The 22174-nt window shown below is 57.7% G+C and overlaps 1 protein-coding gene across 8 annotated transcripts in view; it reads left to right on the top strand.

Moving 5' to 3' along the window:
• EBF3 (early B cell factor 3) overlaps nucleotides 1–22174 on the top strand; it is a 118088-nt gene that overhangs the window by 77679 nt on the left and 18235 nt on the right. For all 8 annotated transcript variants that reach the window (XM_023762649.1, XM_023762648.1, XM_023762646.1 and 5 more), the window contains exons 5-8: nucleotides 198–279; nucleotides 3831–3975; nucleotides 10057–10187; nucleotides 10648–10774. In XM_023762649.1, the coding sequence (XP_023618417.1) occupies nucleotides 198–279; nucleotides 3831–3975; nucleotides 10057–10187; nucleotides 10648–10774 (485 nt within the window). The remainder of the gene's footprint in view (nucleotides 1–197; nucleotides 280–3830; nucleotides 3976–10056; nucleotides 10188–10647; nucleotides 10775–22174) is intronic.

The raw sequence follows: 22174 nt of genomic DNA, 5'->3' as shown, positions 1-22174 counted from the left end.
TATCAGTCACCGTTGTTCTAATAAAACGCGGAAACCCATCATGTCCAACGGAAATCACTACTTTCGGATGAAGCTCTTCCATGCTGGCCGTCAGCAGGGCAGCCCCCACCACGCCCCGTGCACGAGTGTCTTTCAAAAAGTGTTCGTCTGTTGTCTGATAACCCTAACAATTATCCTTTTTTTTTGTATTTTTGTAGATTCTTTCTAAAGTTTTTCCTCAAGTGCAATCAGAACTGTTTGAAGAATGCAGGCAACCCTCGAGATATGCGGAGATTCCAGGTACACCCTTGTCCTAGACCCGCGGGCCATGGTCCCAACTGCTAAGATGAAGTGTGAATTCTCTGATGCAGAAAACGATTGTTAGTTCTCAAGGGCGTGGGAGTAAACCAAAACCCTCAAGTCAAATGCTTTAAACACAATCAGGCATCAGGCGTCTTCAGGATGCTGGTTGCATTGCGTCCGTCCATCCATCCATCCATCCATCCATGGCCCGTGAGGCACTGCACACATGACCCATGCTTGTGCCCTGATGACCAGGCGAGCTCTAGGGCGGCACCTGGATGTCCAGGCGTCAGTTATCGGAGCTGTAGGTTAAGTTGGGGTCCTGCTTGCATGCGGCCATGGTGAATCTCAGGGGTGTGATTGAAAGGGACTGTTTTAATTTTTTCAGATAGAGTTCTCTTAACGTTAGCATCTAAACCAGCCTGTTTCTCTATTGTACGTGGCTGTTCTTGCTCGAGTGACTGGCATTGGGAGCCCGTGTGGGAGATCTTTTAGGAATCAATTGGTTGGTTGATTTTTCCTGGGGGAGAGGGGTCTACTCAAAACCTGCCCTCCCTGCCTGTGGGATGCTGGCCTCTGCAACCTTTAGCCATTTCCTGGCTCAGCTCCCCTCCCGAGGCCTGGTGTGTCCTTGCCTCCTCAGCTCCTTGCCCGGTTCCTGGACTGCTCCGGGGCCCGGCTGGCTCACCCCCTGATTTGCTTCCAGGACTTCACCCCAAGGAGAGAGGGGGAGAGGTGGTTGCCTTCGGGGGTAAATGATGAGCCAGGCCCCAGTTCTCTTGCCTTTGTGGAGGATTAGGAGGTGACTTCAGGGTGAAGGGTGCTCTGCCTACAGGATGGATTATTTTGCTGATTTTAGTTGTAAAAAATCTTCGGGGCTGGTTCCCACACACCCTGCCGCTGGTCCCTGGACCAATCAGAGAAGAATTTGGCAGTGACTACAAATGTCCACTAGATCGGATGAGTTCACCATCCAATTGCTCACAGTGTTTTTGGGAATTTAGCTGATGCTTTAGCATTTTAGCAAAACGGGAAATCTGTCCGTACAGCCCACTAGCCCCGTGGTCGGCAAACCGCGGCTCGTGAGCCACATGCGGCTCTTTGGCCCCTTGAGTGTGGCTGTTCCACAAAATACCACGTGCGGGCGCGCACGTACAGTGCGATTGAAACTTTGTGGCCCGTGCGCAGAAGTTGGTATTTTGTGGAAGAGCCACACTCAAGGGGCCAAAGAGCCGCATGTGGCTCTCGAGCCGCGGTTTGCCGAGCCGCAGTTTGCCGACCACTGCACCAGCCAATCAGAGACGGGAGCTTGGGCTCGCCCAGTCAGGCCCTAGAGCTGGGACAGTGTCTCTTGCCAACAGTGGGGCCCGCCTCCATCTGTCTCGCCCAGGGCCCCGCAGGTGCTGGGGATCCCTCTGAGCGGAGTGGAGCTCACCCTGAGCCAGCAGCGGCCACGCAGCCTCCGTCCCAGGTGCAGCCCGCGCTGCAGGGGAGACTTCCTCTGTCTCTCCGGCTAATCTCCCCGCCTTGTGGGGGGTTTCACTGGACTTACCAGTGGGTCAGGCTCACGCAGTGTTTCCGCCCGGTCTCACCACCTCGGCCCCTTCCTGTAGGACCGCGGGCTGGGCCCAGGCCGAGAAGCGAACCCCTGCTTGTCAGTGCTCTTTGCCGAACGGCAGGCACTCCTCCCGCGGTGACGGACCTGTATGTGGCTGACAGCAGGACGGTGCCCTTCGATTGATTTTTACGTTTCTTGTTTCTTTCACATGCCAGGTCTAGTCACTTTAAAAGGGTCCAGTCTGTGTCTCAGTGTTGGTTGTGGGTCTTTGCATCCTCCTCCGGTGGTGTGTGGGGGCGGGGCCTGGCAGACAGGCCGAGGAGGTGGCACAGACTCCTCTCTACCCGGGCCGTGCAGGGCGCTGCCCTCTGGGCAGCAGAGAAGACGCTGAGAGATCTGACCCTGGGCCTGGGGACACTGATGGTGGGTGGCACCTTTCAAGGCTCAGAGGGGCCTGATATTGGGGAGACTCCCACAGTCTTGGTGATGCCCACCGGGGAGGGAATTGTCAGGGAGGGCGCCCCAGGGAGGGAGCTTTGGGGGTACAGTGCTCCCTGCCCCGCTTCAGTCTTCTTGTGGGGCCTGAGAGTTTTATAAAAGCTGTTACTAACCATGCATTCATGTATAGGTATGTAGCTTTGGCCTTTTTTTAACCCTCAAACATGATTTTTTAAAATCAGTTTTTCCCTAATAGTTTTTTAAAGAGCAGTTTTAGGCTTATAGGAAATTTCACAAGAGTACGGAGAATTTCCATATGCCCACCCCTAGGCACCCCTCCCTCAGTTTCCCTGATTAGGAAGGTCTTGCCTTGTGTGGTACGTTTGCTACGTCAGAGGAACCGATGTTGATACGTTGCATTGACTAAGGGTCACTGTAGCTTCGGCTTCTCACGGTCATTTACGGGGCGTGTTCTGATGTGTGCAGACCGATGGGGAAGGTGGACATGGACATGAGCCCCTCTGGTCCCTGCTCACCTGCTCAAGCCCAGAGTTTCTGTGGGGTGTGGTTCTCCAGGTGGTTCTAGCCCCCAGCGCTGCCCACATGTGGCAAAGAGCCAGGCTCCTTGCCCCCCAAATCCAGGCTCAGCCCTAGGAGCCCTGCTGCGAGGCCTCATCCCCAGACTGCACCTGGGCCCGCCTTTGCCGCCCCAGCTGCTCTGGAAATAATGTACCACACAGACCCACCTCTGGGATGCTGGTCACAGGTCACCTGGGAAGGCTCTCTGGTTCCCCACCTCCTCCTGCAAGAGTTCCTTCTTCACTTCCTCTGAGAGTAAGAGGCCCTTCCCTGTCTCCCCCTGGCCACCCTCTGACCTGGATTTAAGATGGGAGTCTCTCACCCCAACAAGAGGGCATTGCTGGGCAGGCCGGGTCTTGGCCATCGTGGCCATGTACTTGAGAAGGATACTTACCCTGGGCTGAGAACACGCTCACTATTCCTATTCAACTCGGCCTTTTCAGATGCAAACACGCTCACTACCAGACGGTCCCCTGTGATTGTGAAACTGACCCCAGCGTTCGCTGGGAGGACGCGGGCAGTAGGACCGCTCCTGATTTATGAAGCCTTTTTTGGCAACTGAACCCTCAGCACTCTTCAAGGAGGACTGTCTCAAGTGAACTAATTTTAATTAGATAAACTCTCCAATCAATATGTGAACAGATCAATCAAAACAGCAGCTTTAAAATGAGTGGCCAGAGGGGTGTTTCTGAAGCTAATGGCTAGAAGAATATTTCTCTGAATTGAATGCACTTGTTAGCATAATAGGAGATTAAACTGTAATTAGGGTAGCAGGTTTTCAAGAGCTTCAATCCCGAGTCAAAACAAAACCAAACAAAACCAAACCACCCACCCACCCCCGTGAGCCAAAGAACGCTGTGACGCCCTCAGCCTGGAGACGCTCCTGGCACCAGCCTGGGCTGAGGGCTCCGCTCCCTGAAGGGGGCAGCGCTCTCCTCACGGCTCCGGTTTCAAATCTACTTCGTCTTCGCAGGTTGTTGTGTCGACCACAGTCAACGTGGACGGCCACGTGCTGGCCGTGTCCGACAACATGTTTGTGCACAACAACTCCAAACACGGGCGGCGGGCGCGCCGCCTCGACCCGTCAGAAGGTACGGCCCCTTCTTATCTGGAAAATGGTAGGCACATGTTACATGTCTCTTTTTATTTGCAATGCTTCTTTTTCTTTGCACCATCCTTTATGTTGATTCATGTTGAGTTACTGTCCCCACCCACCACCCCTTGCTGGTCAGGCCTACCCCCTCATGCCCGGCCGGGCCTGGTGTGACCCAGAGTGGCCCGGCCCCTCCATCCTTGCCCTTAAAGAGGGGCAGCCTCTCCAGTCCCCTCACCCACCATGGCCTTCACTGTATTGGTTTGTTTCTAAGCTTTCTTTTGCTTAGAGTTTTCCTTGGAGTTTTAATTTGTTTGGTTTTATTTTGGCTTGTCCTAAGCCCCCATCTGGAAGGTCATCCCCACAGACTTGGTGCATGTTTTGGTGGGTGGTTACATCCTGGCCCCATCAGCCCAGGATGGAGTCCAGGACCATATCTTCCCCTGGATGGGTGGATGGATGAATGGAAGATGGATGATGGATGGATGATGAGTGGATGGATGGATGGATGGATGGATAGAAGATGGATGGATGGATGGATGATGGATGGATGGATGAATGGAAGATGGGTGGATGGATGGAAGATGGATGGATGGAGGATGGATAGATGGATGGAAGATAGATGATGGATAGATGATGGGTGGATGGATGGATGAATGGAAGATGGATGGATAGATGGATGGAAGATGGATGGAATGGATGGATGGATGGATGAATGGAAAATGGATAGATGGATGGATGGATGAATGGAAAATGGATGGATGGATGGATGGATGGATGGAAGATGGATAGATGGATGGATGGAAGATGGATGGATGGATGGATGGATGGATGGAAGATGGATAGATGGATGGATGGAAGATGGATGGATGGATGAATGGAAGATAGATGATGGATAGATGATGGGTGGATGGATAGGTGATGGATGGAAGATGGATGGATGGATGGATGATGGATGGATGGAGAGAGGGGGGTGATCACCCATGGGGGCAGGGTGGAGTGGGTGAGAAAAAATAGCCAAATGCTTCCATTTGACTTCTTGCTTTGCTTGTTGAAAGACACTAACTGTGGTAAGAGAGACAGGCAGGGACAAGTGCTCAGACACCGTGGCCTTTGCCAAGCCCCTCATTCACGTCCTGCGGTGCCTGTGGCTGAAACCTTCTGACCAGTGTGAACTGTTGAGAAAGTAATGGGAGGTTTTTTTTAAGTGAATTGTAAACAAAACAGCACAATTCAATCCATTAGAGCAGCGGTTCTCAACCTGTGGGTCGCGACCCCTTTGGTTGTCGAAAGACCCTTTCACAGGGGTCGCCTAAGACCATCCTGCATATCAGATATTTCCATGACGATTCATCACAGTAGCAACATGACAGTTATGAAGTAGCAACGAAAATAATTTTATGGTTGGGTCACAACATGAGGAACTGTATTTAAAGGGCCAGAAGGGTGAGAACCACTGCCTTAGAGCAAAGAGCCCGTCAGGCCGAGGGGCTGTAGGGAGGTCCTCCCTCCCGAGGCCTGCAGGTCGGGAGCCACACTCAGCAGCAGACACATCCCAGGGAAACGCACGGAGCACATGCAGATGGTCCGAGGGAAGCGTGATCCGGGCGTGAGCACTGGAGGACAGTTTACGAATCTGCTGTGGTCCACAAAAATAAACTCATTTGTTTTTCTACATTAATGACTAAGGTGTAAGAGAACAAAAATATAATAATTAAAGGTCGCCTTGGGCGCCCGAGTCATTAGCATCTGTGACGCACTGTTTATCTCCTTCCTGTGCGCTGAAGGTAGGTGTGTGTTTTGCCTAGCAACCATCACTAATGAGGCTCACAATTAAGAAGGTTGAATCCCCGTCCTCCGTCCCCGCTTCCCCAGAGAGCCCGAGCCCGCCACGCGATAGGTTCGAGGAGGCCCCTCAGCCCTCTGGTGTTAGGTTGTCGTCTGGGTCCAAAACCAGCCTCCTCTAATGAGCTATTAGGATCTGAGCAAAGTACAAGTATTTATTTTTGTAAGTAGCGTGAAAAAAAGCATTTGACTGTAAGCAGAAAAATACAGCATTTAGAAAAACAAAGGCCACTCCTGGGCACCTTGGAGGTGAAACCCAGCTCATCAGAAGCTATTTGCAGGAGCAGTTTTGATCAAGATTTTTTTTTTTTAAATGCTTGTTTCTCAATTCTTTTTGAAATCAACATTCGAACCAAGTCCCTTTCTTGCAAGGAGATCGAAATACCCGTTCACCCCAGAGGGCGACTCATCATTTGAAGAGGCAAAGAGGTGCTGGGGGACCAGCCTGTGCAGGTCTTCAAGGAACAGGCCCCAGCAGCCGCGTTTCGGCTTGTGTGTTCGTTTTGGAACGAATGCCCGATCCTCAAGTGCCCCACAGAGCGCGGCCGGCTCCTCTCTCGGATGAAGAGAGACGTGCCCGCGATCCCGTCCCTTCTGGGGAGAGCTGGCACTCAGGGAGTTCATTTTAGGGTCCGGCCACCTCCTTCCCAAAGCCCGGGGACCTCGGTCCGCCTGGCGGGGACGCCGCGCAGGGCGGGGTGCTGGCTCCGCGTCCGCCCCACATGCTTGAAGGAAAAAGTGCCCCGTAAACCGCAGGCTCTGCTTGTGTGCAGCCTCTCCTGGCTAACACCTCATTATCCAATCATCTAATATTCACCAGCCGTGTGTACACACGCGCCGACGGTTTCCAAGCAAACGAATTCCCCCTGCTGTCGCCGTGGACGTCTGCCACGGCGTCCTCCGCGCACAGAAAGCGAGGCCGATTATTTACAGTATTGAACACGGGCGCGGGGAGAGCAGCCGGCTACCTTCCCGCGCGGCCCCGCCGCCGCACGCAGGCTTTCATTTTTTTCCTCCTTGTCACTTGTCCCCTCGTAAACGGCTCCAGCCCTGCTTAAAGCTCCCTGAGCCCTGCCCGGCACCGGCCTGCAGCGCACGGCGATTTGCATGCCAAGCGCCGTAATGCGGTTAGGTTTATGCAATAAGGAGGCCGAATCCAGGCTGTGGGGCTTTCGCGAGCCGAGGGGAACAGATGGCCCTAGGAGAGGTAAAAGGTATAATCCTATCAGCTGGAGTATCAGCCAGCCATCTGGACATCCCAAGCACAATTACAAGACATTTTAGCAGGCAGAACAAAGGAGTCTTCATGAGGCAAGATTAGGCCTGTTTGAGTGCCTCAATATTGTGAATGCAGAGAAAGGTGACGAACGCTGGGGTATTACTCGGGAGAGCTGGCTGATTAACGGGGACCGGGGCGGAGGCTGCGGATGCACAGAATCCTGGATGTGGTAGCGAGACAGCCCCCCGCTCCCCCCCCAAAAAAAAAGGAAGAAAGAAAGAAAGGCAAAATCTGGTCGACCATGGTTCTGGTCGACCATGCCGGTGGGCGTCAAGTTCCCTCACTTTTGTCCTTCAAATCTGGGCACCAGGGCCCCCCCTCCCAGCGAACCAGTCCACGTGGGGGTCTGCGGTGGAAGATGCAGGGGGTCAAGGCCCAAGGGTGCTCTTAGCCAGCGCCTCTTCTGGCGAGCAGGCTGGAGGGTCCTTGGAGTTAAAAACAGGTCACTGTGGCGCATGTCGGATCTGCAGGGAGGCACGGCCCGCCTCCTTCCCGGAGCCTGGCAGCCACAGCGAGAGGAGAGCTCCCAGCCGGGGATGTGTCTTCAGGACCTCTTCCCACAGTGGCCCGGGGGGAGAGAGATGGGGGCCCAGGGGGCTCCCTCCCACCCGGCCTGCTCCCCCCCCCCACCTTCAGCTGCGTGCCAGCTCCCGTCATCTGCTTGAGTGTATTGTGCACGTATATCATTAGATCTCTAACGCTGTCTGTGTAATTCATTTTGCCATGGTTCCCACTGAACACATGTTCCCTCTCTATATGTGCATTGAAATGTATGCAAATAACAGGCAGAAGGAAGATGGCTATCGGCGGGCGGCGAGGAGGCCGGGCCAGGCCGGGGGTCTCCCCGCCTAGCGGCGCCGCGCCTTCCGCGATGCGCCTTCCACTGGGCCGCAGCTGCCAGATAGCCGTCTCCCGTGCGTGCGCGCAGTAGATCCCGGATTTTTTTCTTCTCCTTCTTCTTTTCTCACCTCCAAAGTAAATTTGTTTACTGTAATTTTTTTTGGTGTGAATTATTTGCCATAATTGGCTGTGCTGATGAAGGTCACCCCCTTGGAGGAGACTTGTCAGTCTTTAGAGAGCTGATCCTTTTCAAATGCTCTCCATGCAATTAAGAAAAGCAAATGTCACTCGGAAGCCTCAGAAATGAAAATTTGTATGAACTTATTAGCATGAAGTCAACAGCGCTAGTTAAGGGCGGGCTCCCAGTGTGTGCTCTGCGCTCCCGCTGCAGAGGGAGATGCTGGCGGAATGAGCAAATATAACCCCCGCTAGTCCAACATTAGAGCAAACAAAGGAAGGTGGCATGTCGGCGGGCTGCTCAACAACAATAGCTAATGGTGATTAACTAGACGGTGTCTGCCGATTGCCGCTGTGACCCGGCGGGGAGCCACCACGCGGGCTTCCGGAAAACGCCCGCTTAGGAAGACGTGCGGCCACGTCTGACCCGGAGTCTGAAAAGATGATTTATCTGACGCCGAGCTGCACGGGGGCTCCGGTGAGAGGAGCAGTCGGATCAGGCCCCACCGCGGCCTTGGGGGGCGCCCGTCTACGCACACAGCCCCGGGAGCGAGCAGGCACTCGGCTGCTGGGGGGGGAGCCCTTCTCTGTCTCCCAGGATTAGTGACTGCTTTTTGGACAGATGTCCTCAGAGGTTGTTGGGAGGAAAACACCAAAGCGGGTCCGGTTCCTCCATCCATGGCTCGTCTTGGCACCCACTCCGCCAGGAAGCTGGGAGGTAGAGGGGACAAGCCCAGGGGTGGCCCAGGTCTGGGGCCTCCTCCTCTCTGTGGATGGAGGATGGAGGCCTGGGCCACCTACTCCCTCCGGACCCAGCATCAGGCAGGAGACCTGGCAAGTCCTAGGGGCCGCCTACCACCCACCCCACAGGCCACACAGCTGTTCTTTGGGTACCAGTGGGAGAGAGGGATAGAGGCAGGATGGGCCCAGAGTCCCCAGGACGGCACCAGCCAGTCAGAGAAAGGCCTGCAAGTGACACGTTTGTGCACTGAGCAGGGATGGGCAGCCAGCGTGTCTAAGGAGCCCCTCCTTTGCAGGGGGCCTGCCTACAAAAAGCCATCAAAGGCAGGAGGCAAGGTCTGCCCCTACCTAGCAGAGGGGCTGATCAAAGGCCGGAACAAAGCAACCTCCATGAGGCCACAGCCTTCAGCCGGCCTGGCCTCCACACGGGGCTGCTGGGAGCACCTTGCCGGGCCTCCTGCCTGCCTGCCTCCCCAGGCTGTGGCCTCCTGGCCCCTCTCCCCCCTGCCCTCCCTCTACCACCGGAGCCCTCCCCTCCCTCCAGCAGGGCCGCCTGTGCGCAGGCCAGGCCGGCAGCAGCGCCGTTGTAATAACTCATGCAAATGCGAGGGCTTGGGAGACAAAGAGAGGTCAGGCCCGCGGCTCGGGGATTCCTGTCGACAAACAATATTAGATGTAAAACGTGTACCTTTGACAAAAGTATTAATAGAGCGCTTTTGATTGTTTTTCCCTGATGAAAAGTGAAAAGTAGTAATTGTGGAGTGACAGAGGAAAATGAAGTTTTGAACCAAAAGGCAAAGTTCGCGGATGGAAAAGCCCAACCCAATTAGCCCTCCCGAGGAATGGAAATGCCAGGCACTTGCTCCTCCAGCCCCTCAACAGCCTTTTGATTGACTCTGCTCAGACCCGGACAGCGGAGCAGATGAATCGGTGCGCCGCGTGCGCACGAGGCTTAATCATTTGTAATAGTCGTATTTGCCCTGACACATAATTTGCTATTTTTTTTTTCTGGCTCCCTCGTATTCTGTGGCTTGGCCTTTGCTTTATAAAACATTTAATAGTTTGCTTTAAACACATCAGCATGCTGATCTATGATCGCCCTTCGCCCGGCGCCCGGAGGCATGGCCCGCCTCCCCTCCTGCTGCGCCCGGGCGACTCGAGGTGGGCGAGTGCCGGCGTGCCGGCCGGGCGCTAAGGTCTGCCTTCTCTGTCTTGTGTGAGCAGCCACTCCGTGCATCAAGGCCATCAGTCCCAGTGAAGGCTGGACCACGGGCGGCGCCACCGTGATCATCATCGGGGACAACTTCTTTGACGGCCTACAGGTGGTGTTCGGGACGATGCTCGTGTGGAGCGAGGTGAGCCTGCGCCGCGGGCACTCAGTGGGAGCTTTTCCACGGGGGGCGTGACGGCACAGGCACAGGGCGCCCTATGGCAAATCCCCCTTTCACTGACGCTCCCCGGTGGGTGGGTGCAGAACGCCCCCGCCCAGCCCCGGGGTGCCAGCCCTGTCGTAGGAGGTCCCCCCTACACTGGAACAATCAGTGCCTGCATCGCCAGAAGCAGGTTTCAGGGGACATATGGTGGCAATTTTCATGTGAATGATGCCCTGTGGCCTTTCCTGCCAACGAAAACCCGGGACCATTTGCAGATCTTTTCCTTAAAGAGCTCGAGGCCCCGCCTCCCCCGTGACAGCAAGGAGGGGGCGCTCCCAGACGATGGTCCAATTTTGCTCATTTTGGTAATTACGTCTAACTGGCGGGTGTCCCCTCTCACGAGCAGCGCCCTGAAAGCCTGCTCACCGTGTGGTTTTTGTAGCTGATAACTCCCCACGCCATCCGAGTCCAGACCCCGCCGCGGCACATTCCTGGCGTCGTCGAGGTCACCCTGTCCTACAAGTCCAAGCAGTTCTGTAAAGGCGCTCCAGGGCGGTTTGTCTACACCGGTGAGTTCCCCTTCTCGGCGTTCCTGGCAAAGCGGTAGACGCCCCTTAGGTCGGCACAGGCGGGTGCCGCACGCAGAGGCTGGGGGAGGCCCCTGGGCCAGGGGCAGGGTTTTGTCAGCAGCCGTGTCTGTCCCCGTCCGAGCTGGAGAGACGCCATGGACAGGTGCGGCCCCCCCTGGGCATGTTACCTTGGGCCCCTCCGTTGTGGCCCTCGGCCTTCTCACCTGGAAAGCCAGGCTGGGGCAGGGAGGGGGGGGTTGTCGGTAACAGGTCACCCCAGCTATCATCCTGTGGCTGCCCAAGTGATGTCACCGTTGCTCATTTGCACAAGCTGAGACTCAGAGGTTAAGTCATGTGCCCAGGGCCACACACCCTGTAAACGAGGGGCCTCCGACGCACGCCAGGTCTCTGCTCCAGGCCCGGTCACACACATGCCTTACGTACACTCCTTCTGTGAGGGTTTTAGAGAAACTGCTACCATCAGAAGGGTTGCCTCTGCAGTGACTGTTGGTTATGGGAAAGTTGCTTAGTTGACGGGATTCCTTCGAGCTCGCTGTGGAGAGAAGCCATAAGTAAGCGTAAGCCGTGTTAGGACTCGAGTTCTGTCCTAGCCAAGTGCAAACACTGTCATCTTTGAGAAGTCTATTTAACGATGGGCAGTACCTGCTGAAACCCGGGAGGGTGACATGGACGAGGACTCGTCCCTGAAGAGCTCTGGCCGTGACGTGTGCGAGGGCGGCAGGAGGCCATAGCAGGAGCCTGGGCTCGGGGCTCCCACAAGCTGTCACCAGCGGCAGGACACCCCGGCAGGTCTGGCCTCCCAGCGGATGGAAGGCTGTCCTCTGTCCAGCAGGCAGGTGACGTGGGCTCGAGGTCCCTCCCACTTTGGAGTGTGAAGAGAGTGGGGGTTCCCCACGCACCCTGATTTTAGGAAGGACTGAGTGTGACATGCAGAGTGTAAATGCTTTCAGCGCCCACTTTCAGGAGACCAGGGTCACCCCGGGCCAGCCTGGGCTGCCAGCGACACCTGGGGTCCTTGACGGGGGAGGGTGCCTTCTCTTTGAGCCCCTCAGCACCCCTCCATGTGGTCAGGGTGTGTGTGGGGGTACCTGCCCCACACCAGGGGTCGCTTCCTCCCAGGGGACTAGCACGGCCCCCACCCCCAACCCCCTCTCGAGTCCAGAGCTGCCCAAAACCCAGGACAAGTGCATTGGCAACAAGCTGTGGGTGGTGTGCCGGCCCCTCCTGGTCGGGGTGCTCCTGGAAAGGCCCAGGGCTGGAGGGGCAGCCTGTACAGCTGTGGGGCTCCCGGTGTATGAAAACGTATAGTCATGCAGAGGGCTGTACACTTGGCACTTGGAGAGCACGTGCCGCACTTCAGCAGGAGACTGGGCTGTGGGCGCGGGTCCCGGGGCGGGGAGGGGGGCGTCAGGAGGCCTCCCTGGGCGGTGCCTCTCTCAGCACCTCTGCTTGGCCCGGCCCATGTCCTGTGCGCTGCAGCCACGCCCGCCCCCATGCTCCACGTGCCTCTCCGCTGACTGCTGGCCGGGGGGCCGCACGTCTCTGGGTTTCTGGCCGTGAACTTCAGGCTGCGGAGGCAGCGGGGCCCCCTCTGCTCTGCTTGGTGTTGACCGGGGACCTGGCGCCATGCTCCGACCCGAGTGCCACTTCTGCTCGGCCCCACCCGCGGGTTCGTGAGGGCCAGGGGGCACTTAGGGGCGTGTCCGACCCACGGTGGAGTGGTACCCGGCGAGCAGTGCCTCCTGTGGACAGTTTCCAAGGTACAACTTCTGTCGGGGTCCCGAGTCCCTCAAAGGAAGGGGCGTTTATTATCCACTCAGGAGCCATGTCACGTGTCTGCCATGAGACACATGCTCCTCGGTGGCCGTGGGGCACCAAAGGGAGGGTGGCAAGACCGACCTGCTCTGCACAGACACGGGTGGCGAGACCGCTTGTTCCATTGGACTGTCAGGCCCTCGGGGTTCAGTCCGCCCCGCCCCCGCCCCATGGGCCTCAGTGGGTCCTCGCATCGACCAGACCTTGGCATTCAGATTTCTGCACGTGTGGGCTTTTCAGAGGGAGACAGGCTGGCTGTGAGCGATGGCTACTCTTTTCTGAGGACTCTGATCCCAGCAGGGAGAGCAGGACCCTGGGCTGAGCATCGTAAACAAAGGTGCCTTTGGAAAACGCGCTGGGAGGAGCCGCCTGTCACTGGCCAGTGGGTGTCGCCTGGCGAGGGCCTGCTCCAAGGCCAGTGTGAGGGGTGTGGCTGTCTGAGCAGCTCTCTTTGCCACCTTCTTTTTTAAAAAAATGTTTTTATTGATTTTTTTAGAGAGAGAGAGGGGAAGGGAGAGGGATAGAGAGAGAGAAACATTGATGAGAGAGAAACAACATCAATGGGCTGTCTCCTGCACACCCCCCACAGGGGATGGAGCCCGCAACCCAGCATGTGGCCCGATCGGAACCGAACCAGCGGCCTCTTGGTTCCTGGGTCGATGCTCAACCGCTGAGCTACACCGGCCGGGCTTGGCCACCCTCTGTGCTCTCCAGCTGGCCAGGAACCCTTCCTTGGCCAGCCACCTCCTCGGGGAGTTCTGGGGTGTTTACGCCTCCCTCCCCCCGCCCCATGGGAAGGGGTTTAACCCTGAGTCAGGTCCATCAGCCACCCAGTGGCCCGTCTTCCACTCCCCAGTGGACATGGTGTCCACTCCAAGTGGACTGGGCTTGTTGGGCCCGACGTGCAGGGGCCCGGCTGCCCAAGGCTTCGGGATTTTCTCCACCGAGCGTTCTCCCACGGATGGGCCTTCAATGGAGCCATTCAGTGAGCGGGGCCTTTGCTCGCAGAAGGCTAATTTATGGCCTCCCCCACCCCAATCATTAACGGGAATATGCATTTCAAACGCCGTGTAAGGGATACGGGCCTACACGCCCAGGGAGCGGAGGTGAGCTGGGGTCGTAGCCTGTCTGACCTGGAAGCTGCTGTCTGACTTGCTTGCCCTGAAATTGATGGGGACAAAGAATAATCGCTGGGAACTGCGCCCCTGAAAGCCGAGCCCGCCCTCTGCACCGGGCTCAGGGCAGCCCCTGCAGGGAGGGCACCGTCCCCTGGGCATCTGGCTCCCATCAGCGCCCCCGCCCAGAGGCTGCCGGGACACCCTCGCGGTGAGCCTTCCTGCCAGCAGCCGGCCTCGGATAAGGAACCTGAGCCAAGGAGGAGCCCCGCCCGCGGGGGCGAAGGCCTAAGTGATCTGTTTATGGGGATCTGAGAAACACCAGGTTCCTCAGGCCCAGGCCCCGAGTGGGCGTGGCGCTCCCCGCGGGCCCCGCCCAGGGAAGGGGAGGCGGCCAGGCCCATCCACCAGGCCCCTTCGCCTGCTGCCTACACTAAAGACACAATTACCTGGGGAAGCAGTGGCCGTTCGGTTGATTAGCTGGTGAATTAAAAGAACGAGTCACAAGTGACATGTCCGGCTCCTCCATCCCAGGCCCTCGTATTCCCAGCGAGCCTCACCCCTGTTGTGAGAAGGTCAGAAATGAGAGAGCGGGAGCCATTTCCAAGCGGCTAGCACTTAGGCGCAGAATTAACAATCACTCTGTATGTAATTGCCAGTTAATAGTAAATTGCCTTCTAGACTGTAAAATGCAGTATAAACGCCGGGCACCTAAAATTAAATTAATGAGATATTCGCTGCATTTAAAAGTGAAGAGTGCAAATTGATACCTGAGTGCCACGCTTGTTTTAATATTTGTCTAATCGCGTCTCGTCTGCTTGTTTAATAATAATTACCGAGATCCCGGAACAGCCTACCTGAGATGCTCACGCACGCTAGCCGGGCAGACTGACCCATCTCCTGCCCCTCGCTTCTCCAGCAGAAACCCATCCGATGGGCAGGGGCCACAGAATTCTTCTTTAAGTAGAAGAGAAGCGTTGCGGTGTTATTTGATGAAAAATTGGAATTTGCTTCGAACTGAAGCTATGTGAGGGTGGACGCTACCTTTGCAGACATGTGTCCAGGTGTGGGTGTCCGTGCACGAGTGTGCGTGTGACTTGAGGCGTCCGTTTGGCGGGAGGGGTTCCTGTCACACAGAAGCAGTGAAGCTCATGGGTGGTGGCGTCCCTTCCAGGGGGTTCTCCAGGACGCCAGGGCCACTCATGGGGGCTCCTGCTCTTGAACTCTCGGACCCAATGTTTGGCGGACCCACTCTCATTTTAGCGATTTCTTTTGCTCAATTAAAGAAATTATCACAAATTACCAACTGGCCAGGCCCAGTCGCGAAGGGAGACGCTGGCGGCCGCTGGTAAACGCGTCCAGGGCGGGCACAGACGAAGCTTGTCTGCAATTTATTTCCTGGACGGGGACATACACATGATTATTTTCCGCACCAAGACGTGCATTCGATTGCAAGCGTGTGAAATCGTTACTCAGCCAGTAATTGCTAACAGTTTGTGTGCTTTCTGATACAGTATTTACATTTCCTGCTTTTTTGATTTAAAAGAGTCAGCTTGTGCCTTAAACGGGCGACACGTCAGGCCCCCGGGTGCTGTCCCGGCAGCGCGGGTGGCAGTTTCCTTCCCTGCCCGTGCCGCGGCCTCCGGCGGGCTCCACCGTTTAACCCCCACTTCACTCGCCCCTTGAAGGGTGCTCGTAGTCTGAAGTGTCTTGAAGATCTTTGTGCGCATTGAGATGGGATTCTGTCAACAGCGGGGGACGCACTGCAGTCAATAGCGCCCGCGACCACGGCCAGCCAGGGGCTGTCGCCCCGGCCAGCGCCCTGCAAACGAATCGCTGTCTCCACACAGCAGCCAGCCAACTGCTGCCCCGAGACCAGATACTCTGACTGTGCCCCCCCCCACCCCCGCCCGGGCTGAGCCCTCCCTTCGGTGAAACCCCGGGTCAGTCCACATTCCCAGCCCCTCTGGGGACACGGTGGGGAAACCGGTATTTTAATCATGGGTCCTGGAGTTGGGGACACTTCCAGCCAATTCAGTCGGTTACTCCTGGGCGCCCCCATCTGTCCCAGCCCACGAGGCCCAGTGGTGCCGGCGGGCCCCTGCCTAGCCCTCTCGGCAGCCTCCCTGGCTCATGGTTGCCGTGGGCCGTTGGAGGGGCCGGCGGGGGGGTGGGGGGAAGTCCGCGCTCCCCTGCAGGGCCAACACCCTTGCTTTTATATGTGGTGCGTTATGTGGCAGGATAGGCTGGCGCATGCCTTTTCCACTCAGCCCCTCTCTAGACCTGCCCACAATTGGGGGGCTGGGACGGTGACCCAGATACCGCAGAACGTGACAACGCAGCCTCTCCTCCCAGCAGCCCCTACCTTTGCTCTTGTCACTTACTCCCCCGTTGGTGGTGGACAGCGAGTCTTCCCCAGCGACGGGGACGGGGTGCTGGCTGGGAGGGCCGAGTGGGGGTCATTCCAGGCTCCCGAGGGCCGCAGGGAAGGGAGAGGGCCCACCTGCGCATCGGGCGACACGGCGCAGACAGGACGGCCGGGATGGCCGTCGGGGCGTCTGCGAGGGTGCTGAGTGGGTGCTGGACGGACAGACTCCCTGGCTGCCGGGGTCACGGCCGTGCCCTCGCTCCCCGTCTCCACGGAGGCGGGAGAATGAGGCCCACCGCGTGTGCTATTGCACAAGTAGACGATTTGTCCTAATCAGTGACACCCATTTACTAGAATTGCTTAAAATGAACTATACCTCATACAGAAATCGCACATTTAGAGAGTTCCATTCATCATCTGAAAATTGAGGCCAGTAAACTTTTCTGCTCCTCCAGTGGGATCGCAGGCACGCATCAAAATGTTAAAAATGATTGGTGAGCGGGAGCTGTCACCCATTTATCAAGGAAAAGAACATTATTTGCTAATTTCCCAACCAGGCTGGTGACAGGGTGCTTCGTCTTTGGACCCTCGGTGACCAGCATGGCCTTTCTGTTATTAGTACAAGTCAAGCGCTTTTGGGCAGTCGCTAACAAGACACATTTGTCTGTCATCAGAGGGGCTGTGGTTGCTTTCCAAGTGGCTGTGACCAAAGTCGGCCCCCCGCGCCCCGACTGGCTGCACTCCCCGGGCCGCGCTCACCCCGGAGGAGACACCGAGGGATAAATCACCAAGTTTCCGTGTCAAGGTGAAGGTATCGACTCCCCGGCACCCAACCTGACAGAACGCAGCCCCGCGGAGACAGCCATTCATCTTCCCCAAAGGACAAAAGGGTCATCGGGCCCCGTCGGCAGCTGTGGGGAGGCGGCGGGCGGGGAGGCGGCCAGGCCGGGTGGGCAGGGTCCCGCCTCGCTGCCCGCCGCCCAGGAGGCGCGGGGAGGGGAGGCTTGGAGGACGGGCTCCCGTGTGGATTGGAGCCGAGTTCGGGTTGGTCAGGTGCACGTGGCACTTCTGAGATCAGCGTGGGAAGGGCCCGGGGAGACGGGGATGGCGGGCAACGAACCGGTGACCGTTTGGAAGCCCAACCAGGTGACTGTGACCGACCTGCGTGCTGAGTAACGCCGAGATGACAGGGTGCAAAAACGATGGAGAGAGCGCCCCTCAGCTCGCCCAGGAGGACCCAGAGCCCGTGTCACAGGGACCCCGACACAGCGTGTGGCCCTGCGGACAAGCAGCAAGTTGACGTCCGTGGCTCTCGCAGACGGAACAGGAACTGGACAGCACACGTTGTTTCCTGCGGCCTGGCCTGTCCCGAGACCCAGCCGCCCAGCTCCACGGCCAGACGTGTGGCCGGACAGGCCGAGGCTGGAAGTGCACGCGGTGGCTGTCACCGAGGTGGGGCCTCGCGCTCGCCCCTGAAACCTTGACGCTGGAGGTCGTGGACCTGTCCCCACACATCTCCCGGCCGAGAGCCCCAAAGCTCAGGCTGAGGAAAAGTCTATTAAAACCATCTTCCTCCGAGTCAGTTGTAGAAAATGTAAATCCGAACTTTCTGAGCATGGAAGGCTGCTAGTGAGCACTGTCTGTGATGTGGGCCCGTGTTTCCATGCTGTCAACGAGCGAGCGTGTGGCGTGACTCGGGTCCGAGGGACCTGAGCGAGTGCGTGACTCGGGTCCGAGGGAGCTGAGCGAGTGCGTGACTCGGGTCCGAGGGACCTGAGCGTGAGCGTGACTCGGGTCCGAGGGAGCTGAGCGAGTGCGTGACTCGGGTCCGAGGGACCTGAGCGAGTGCGTGACTCGGGTCCGAGGGACCTGAGCGTGTGGCGTGACTCGGGTCCGAGGGACCTGAGCGTGAGCGTGACTCGGGTCCGAGGGAGCTGAGCGTGTGCGTGACTCGGGTCCGAGGGAGCTGAGCGTGTGCGTGACTCGGGTCCGAGGGACCTGAGCGTGTGCGTGACTCGGGTCCGAGGGACCTGAGCGTGTGCGTGACTCGGGTCCGAGGGACCTGAGCGTGAGCGTGACTCGGGTCCGAGGGACCTGAGCGTGTGCGTGAGGACGGCACGAGCTCTGGGCGGCTCCTGAAGAGCGTGTCCGATTCTAACTCAGCCGCTTCCGCCTCCACCGCAGGCCAGGCAGGGCTCGGCGCACGCGGGCCCAGGCTGTTTGGAGGAAGTTCCCTCGGGCGCGCCTGGCGGGGGGGTCGGCGGTCCTCTCCTCCCTTCCAGACGCCGCCCTCCTCATGCCCTGCCCTCCGCACGCTGCAATCCCACTGCCTGGCAAGGGGGTCCCCCTGTGGGACCAGTGAAGATGGGGAGTCAGGCACTGAGGTGGTTAGATGTGGGGGATTCTGCCAGAGGCCTTCTCCATCTTTTCACCCTTTTCCTCCCAAGGAAGGCCCTGCCCGGGCACTCCCCCCACCCCCCTGCCCAGACACGCCCCCACCCCCCTGCCCAGGCACACCCCCACCCCTCAGCCCAGGCACACCCCTACCCCCCAGCCCAGGCACCCCGTGCTGCACTCCTCCCGTCTCCTGGACCATGCGCCTGGCGCTGGGGATGAGCAGGTGCGTTCGCTGTGATAACCACTCCCCCCTGGTTTTGAAGACCAACTCGGTGTTTTCTGATGGGCACGTCCCTGGTACAGACACCTCCCAGGTACCCCTGTGGGGCCTGCTGGCGCCGGGCTGGTGAGCAGGCACCTGTGGCTGAAGGGCGGCCACCACGGGAGTGGCCTAGTGTTCGCTTCACAACACGCTGGGCCTCAGGCGACAGTGTCCCCGACTGTCAGTTTGCCGCGTGTGTTTGTGGTCAGTTAAAGTGGAGGTTACTTCAAAAAGTGACTTGCTTCAATACCACGAAAGCGAGATGCCCACGTGTGAGGTGCTGTCCCGCCCGTGGGGAGCTCACACGCTCCTTCTGTGGTCACAGTCCCAGCGACTGCGTCCCGGACGCCTGCGCCCAGACGCCGTCCCCACGCCCTGCCTCTCGTCCTCGCCGACCCCGACTCCGTGACTGTCTCCGTCACTTCCTTCTTCTGCGCTCGGGAAACACCAGCTGCCATTCATTGCCGTGGCCAGCGTGGTGTCGGAGGATGTGACATTGAAGGTCACGGTCACCAGGACTGGGTTCCTGCCGCTCAGTGTCTGCCCGATGCCACCTGGGCCAGGTGGGTGGGCAGGTGGCCCGGAGAGGCAGGTGCTGTTGGTGCTGGGGGTGGGGAAGCGGCGGGGCCTCCCCCACAGCCGGGCTCGGGGCTCACTGAGGTGTCTGCTGCTCAGCCACGTGTACAGCCACGGGCAGAGCAGGTGGAGAGACGTCAATAAAACAGTCATGAATGGGGTGGGGTTCTTTGAGAAGACGGACGGCTGAGGCTCCCTGAGATTTTCTGGGGGGTCCCCTGGGGGGCGGTGTGCAGGGAGCAGGAGGAGTCGGGGCCGGTCAGGCGGCTGTAGGCAGGGCTGCCATGGGGGGTGGGGAAGGAGCTCGGGTGCCCCCACAGAGGCCTTCTCTTCCCCACATGTTTGGGATTTCAGGGTCCCTTATGTGAAAATAGGGCGTTGTATGTGAGACACGTGACCCAGAATTCTGGGCGAAAGGACGGTGTTTGGGGATCCCAATGTTTACGTTTTCTGGGCGATGTCTTTACGGCTCTGAGAACATTCCTTTTCTTTATTCAGCCGAGAAAGCGGGAGGTGAACACGCCTTCGTGGAGACTGAGAGGGCAGTGCTGTTGGGAAGCCTGTTCCCTCTCCCTGCCCTTCCCCGCAGCGGGGTCACACCCGGGAGGTCCCGCGCTTTACACAGATTCCAGGCGGCATTCGGACCACGGAGGCACTTCCCGGCACAGGCAGCGCTGGCCCACAGACGCTAAGCCAGATAGAGAGGTTACGTTTGCGTAAATGTTGTTTTTATTCGGGTATAGGTCACAGAACAAAAAACCCACCCATTCAAAGTGTACAAGGTTGTTAGTATATTCCCCGAGTTGTGCAGCCACTAATCTAATGAAGAACATTCTCAACACCCAGGGAGGAACTCCGTACCCATCAGCAGCCAGCCGCTCCCCCTGCTCCCCTCCCCCACCCAGGCGGCCACCCATCTACTTCCTATCTCTGTGCATTGGCCTCTCCTGTTCAGTAGATGGTCCTTTGTGGCAGTTTCAAGGCTCCCCCGTGTTGCAATGTGGACCAGGGCTTCCTCCCTGAGCATGGCTGCGTAGTATCCCAGCGTAGGATGGACCCCACCCTGCTACCCAGTCATCAATGACGGGCACTTGGGTATCACCAGTCATGCTGCTCAGAGGTATTTGTGACCAGGTTTTTGTGTAGACATATGAGACACATTACACTCACGTCGGCTTCTCAAAATCACCATTTTGATACCTTCACCTTGTATCCTGTATCCTCAGGAAGCCCCCCATTGTGACTCATTATTTTGCGCACCTACTGTGTGCTCTGCACTGAGTAGGGCAGGTGCCATGACACAGGTTGATGGCTCCACCATCAAGGAGGAGGACGGACCCTGAACAAGAGACTAGGTGGCCTGGGAAGCCCCGTAGGGGGCTGGCGGCTTCAGGAACAAAGGCCGTTCTGGGTCAGGGACACCTGGTCTGGGGAGGGACGAGCTTTCGTAGCTCATTTTCCAGCTCACCTTCTAGTGGAGATTTTTACACTCGTGTGAAGTGTGCAAATCCATTGCCCGATGGTCCTCCACAGAGCGTTGCCCACTGGGTTTTAAGTCCCCTCTCCCAGTATCTCTAAGAGGGTGGATGACACCAGACACTTGACTGTTTCTTAGAGAAAAGGGACCCCGCGCGGGGCACCTGGCCTTGATTTCTTCTCTAGCTTCTCCTTTGCCTTGTTCACAGCCCTTCTGTCCATGGGGAGTGGTAATATTTGCTAGAACAGCCTTGAGGGGGGATGCGAGGGCTCATGGGGTGGCCCAGCCACGTCCCTACCTCAGGGCTGCACTGTGGGGAGTTGTCCCCGGGGCAGACTAAGGTGGCTTAGTGTCCACCGGCCAGGCCTGAGGTAGGCGCTACTCAACAGGACTCTCAAAGCCGCAATCCCGTGCGTTCGTGGAGGAAATGAACAGAATTGCTTCAGTGCAACCCAGCAGCTGTCAGCCAGGGTGTTTTGGTAGCAAGGAAGGTGAGCTGTCCCCTTTTCTGCACTAGGTGTCACATCACAATGCCGCCGCCCGCTGCCTGGCGTCGGCGAGTGGCCTCGGGGCCCAGTGCACCACACGGCCAGTGGGGCCATCTGTGTGAATGTGGAACCGTGTTCCCCATGCGAGCGAGCGAGGGGTGCCCGTCCTCCAATTAGAAGTCAAGCGAGGCGCTTGCCCGTCCTTAGAAGTCTTGGTTGCGGACAGCGCCCTTTGGTTAGCGGGTTGGAGGGCCATCTGGGGCAACCGCAGTGAGAATCAGAGGCCGACCCCGGGCGGGTGAGCCACCCCACGCCGGGGCGCTGGAAAAGCCACGTCAGTTTGATGAGGGCAACCTAGGGTAAGCCGCTTGGTGTCGAAGAAGGGGCACCCCGAGACTTCTGGTCGGTTTCCAGGGGTGGCCCGCTGCCCCGGGCCAGGCCCCGGGGAGCAGGCGGGCTGCTGGGGGCAGCACCTTCTGGCGAGCGATGCAGAATCGCTGGCCTTTGTGCTCCCAGGCGTGCCACGGTACCTGGCTCGCCCTGCCGGGTGCTGTGATTGAAATTCATTGCCAAATTTATTGAGAAATTAATGAGAAAAGCTGCAAAGTATTGACTTTGAGAGGAAAACACAACTCATCTTGAATGAGGAGGAAAATGCAGCAATAATTTAGCCACTATTGATTTGGCCCTGTCCATGTATTGATCTTCATTTTACAATATTAATTTGCACCTGCAATCGGCTGCAAAGGGAACCGATTTCATTTCGTGGCCGCGTTAATGTGCAAAGCATTAGGTGCTCTTAAGAAGTGGGGGTATTACAGGTCGCGTCGGGAAGGCAGATCCCCCCCCCATTTTTGCTTGTTACTGAAATAGACTAAAAA

The sequence above is a fragment of the Myotis lucifugus genome, unplaced genomic scaffold (genome assembly GCF_000147115.1).
Source record: "Myotis lucifugus unplaced genomic scaffold, Myoluc2.0 scaffold_255, whole genome shotgun sequence".
Taxonomy (NCBI): Eukaryota; Metazoa; Chordata; class Mammalia; order Chiroptera; family Vespertilionidae; genus Myotis; species Myotis lucifugus.
Note: the sequence above shows the minus strand (reverse complement) of the source record. Positions and strands in the feature narration are given on the sequence as shown.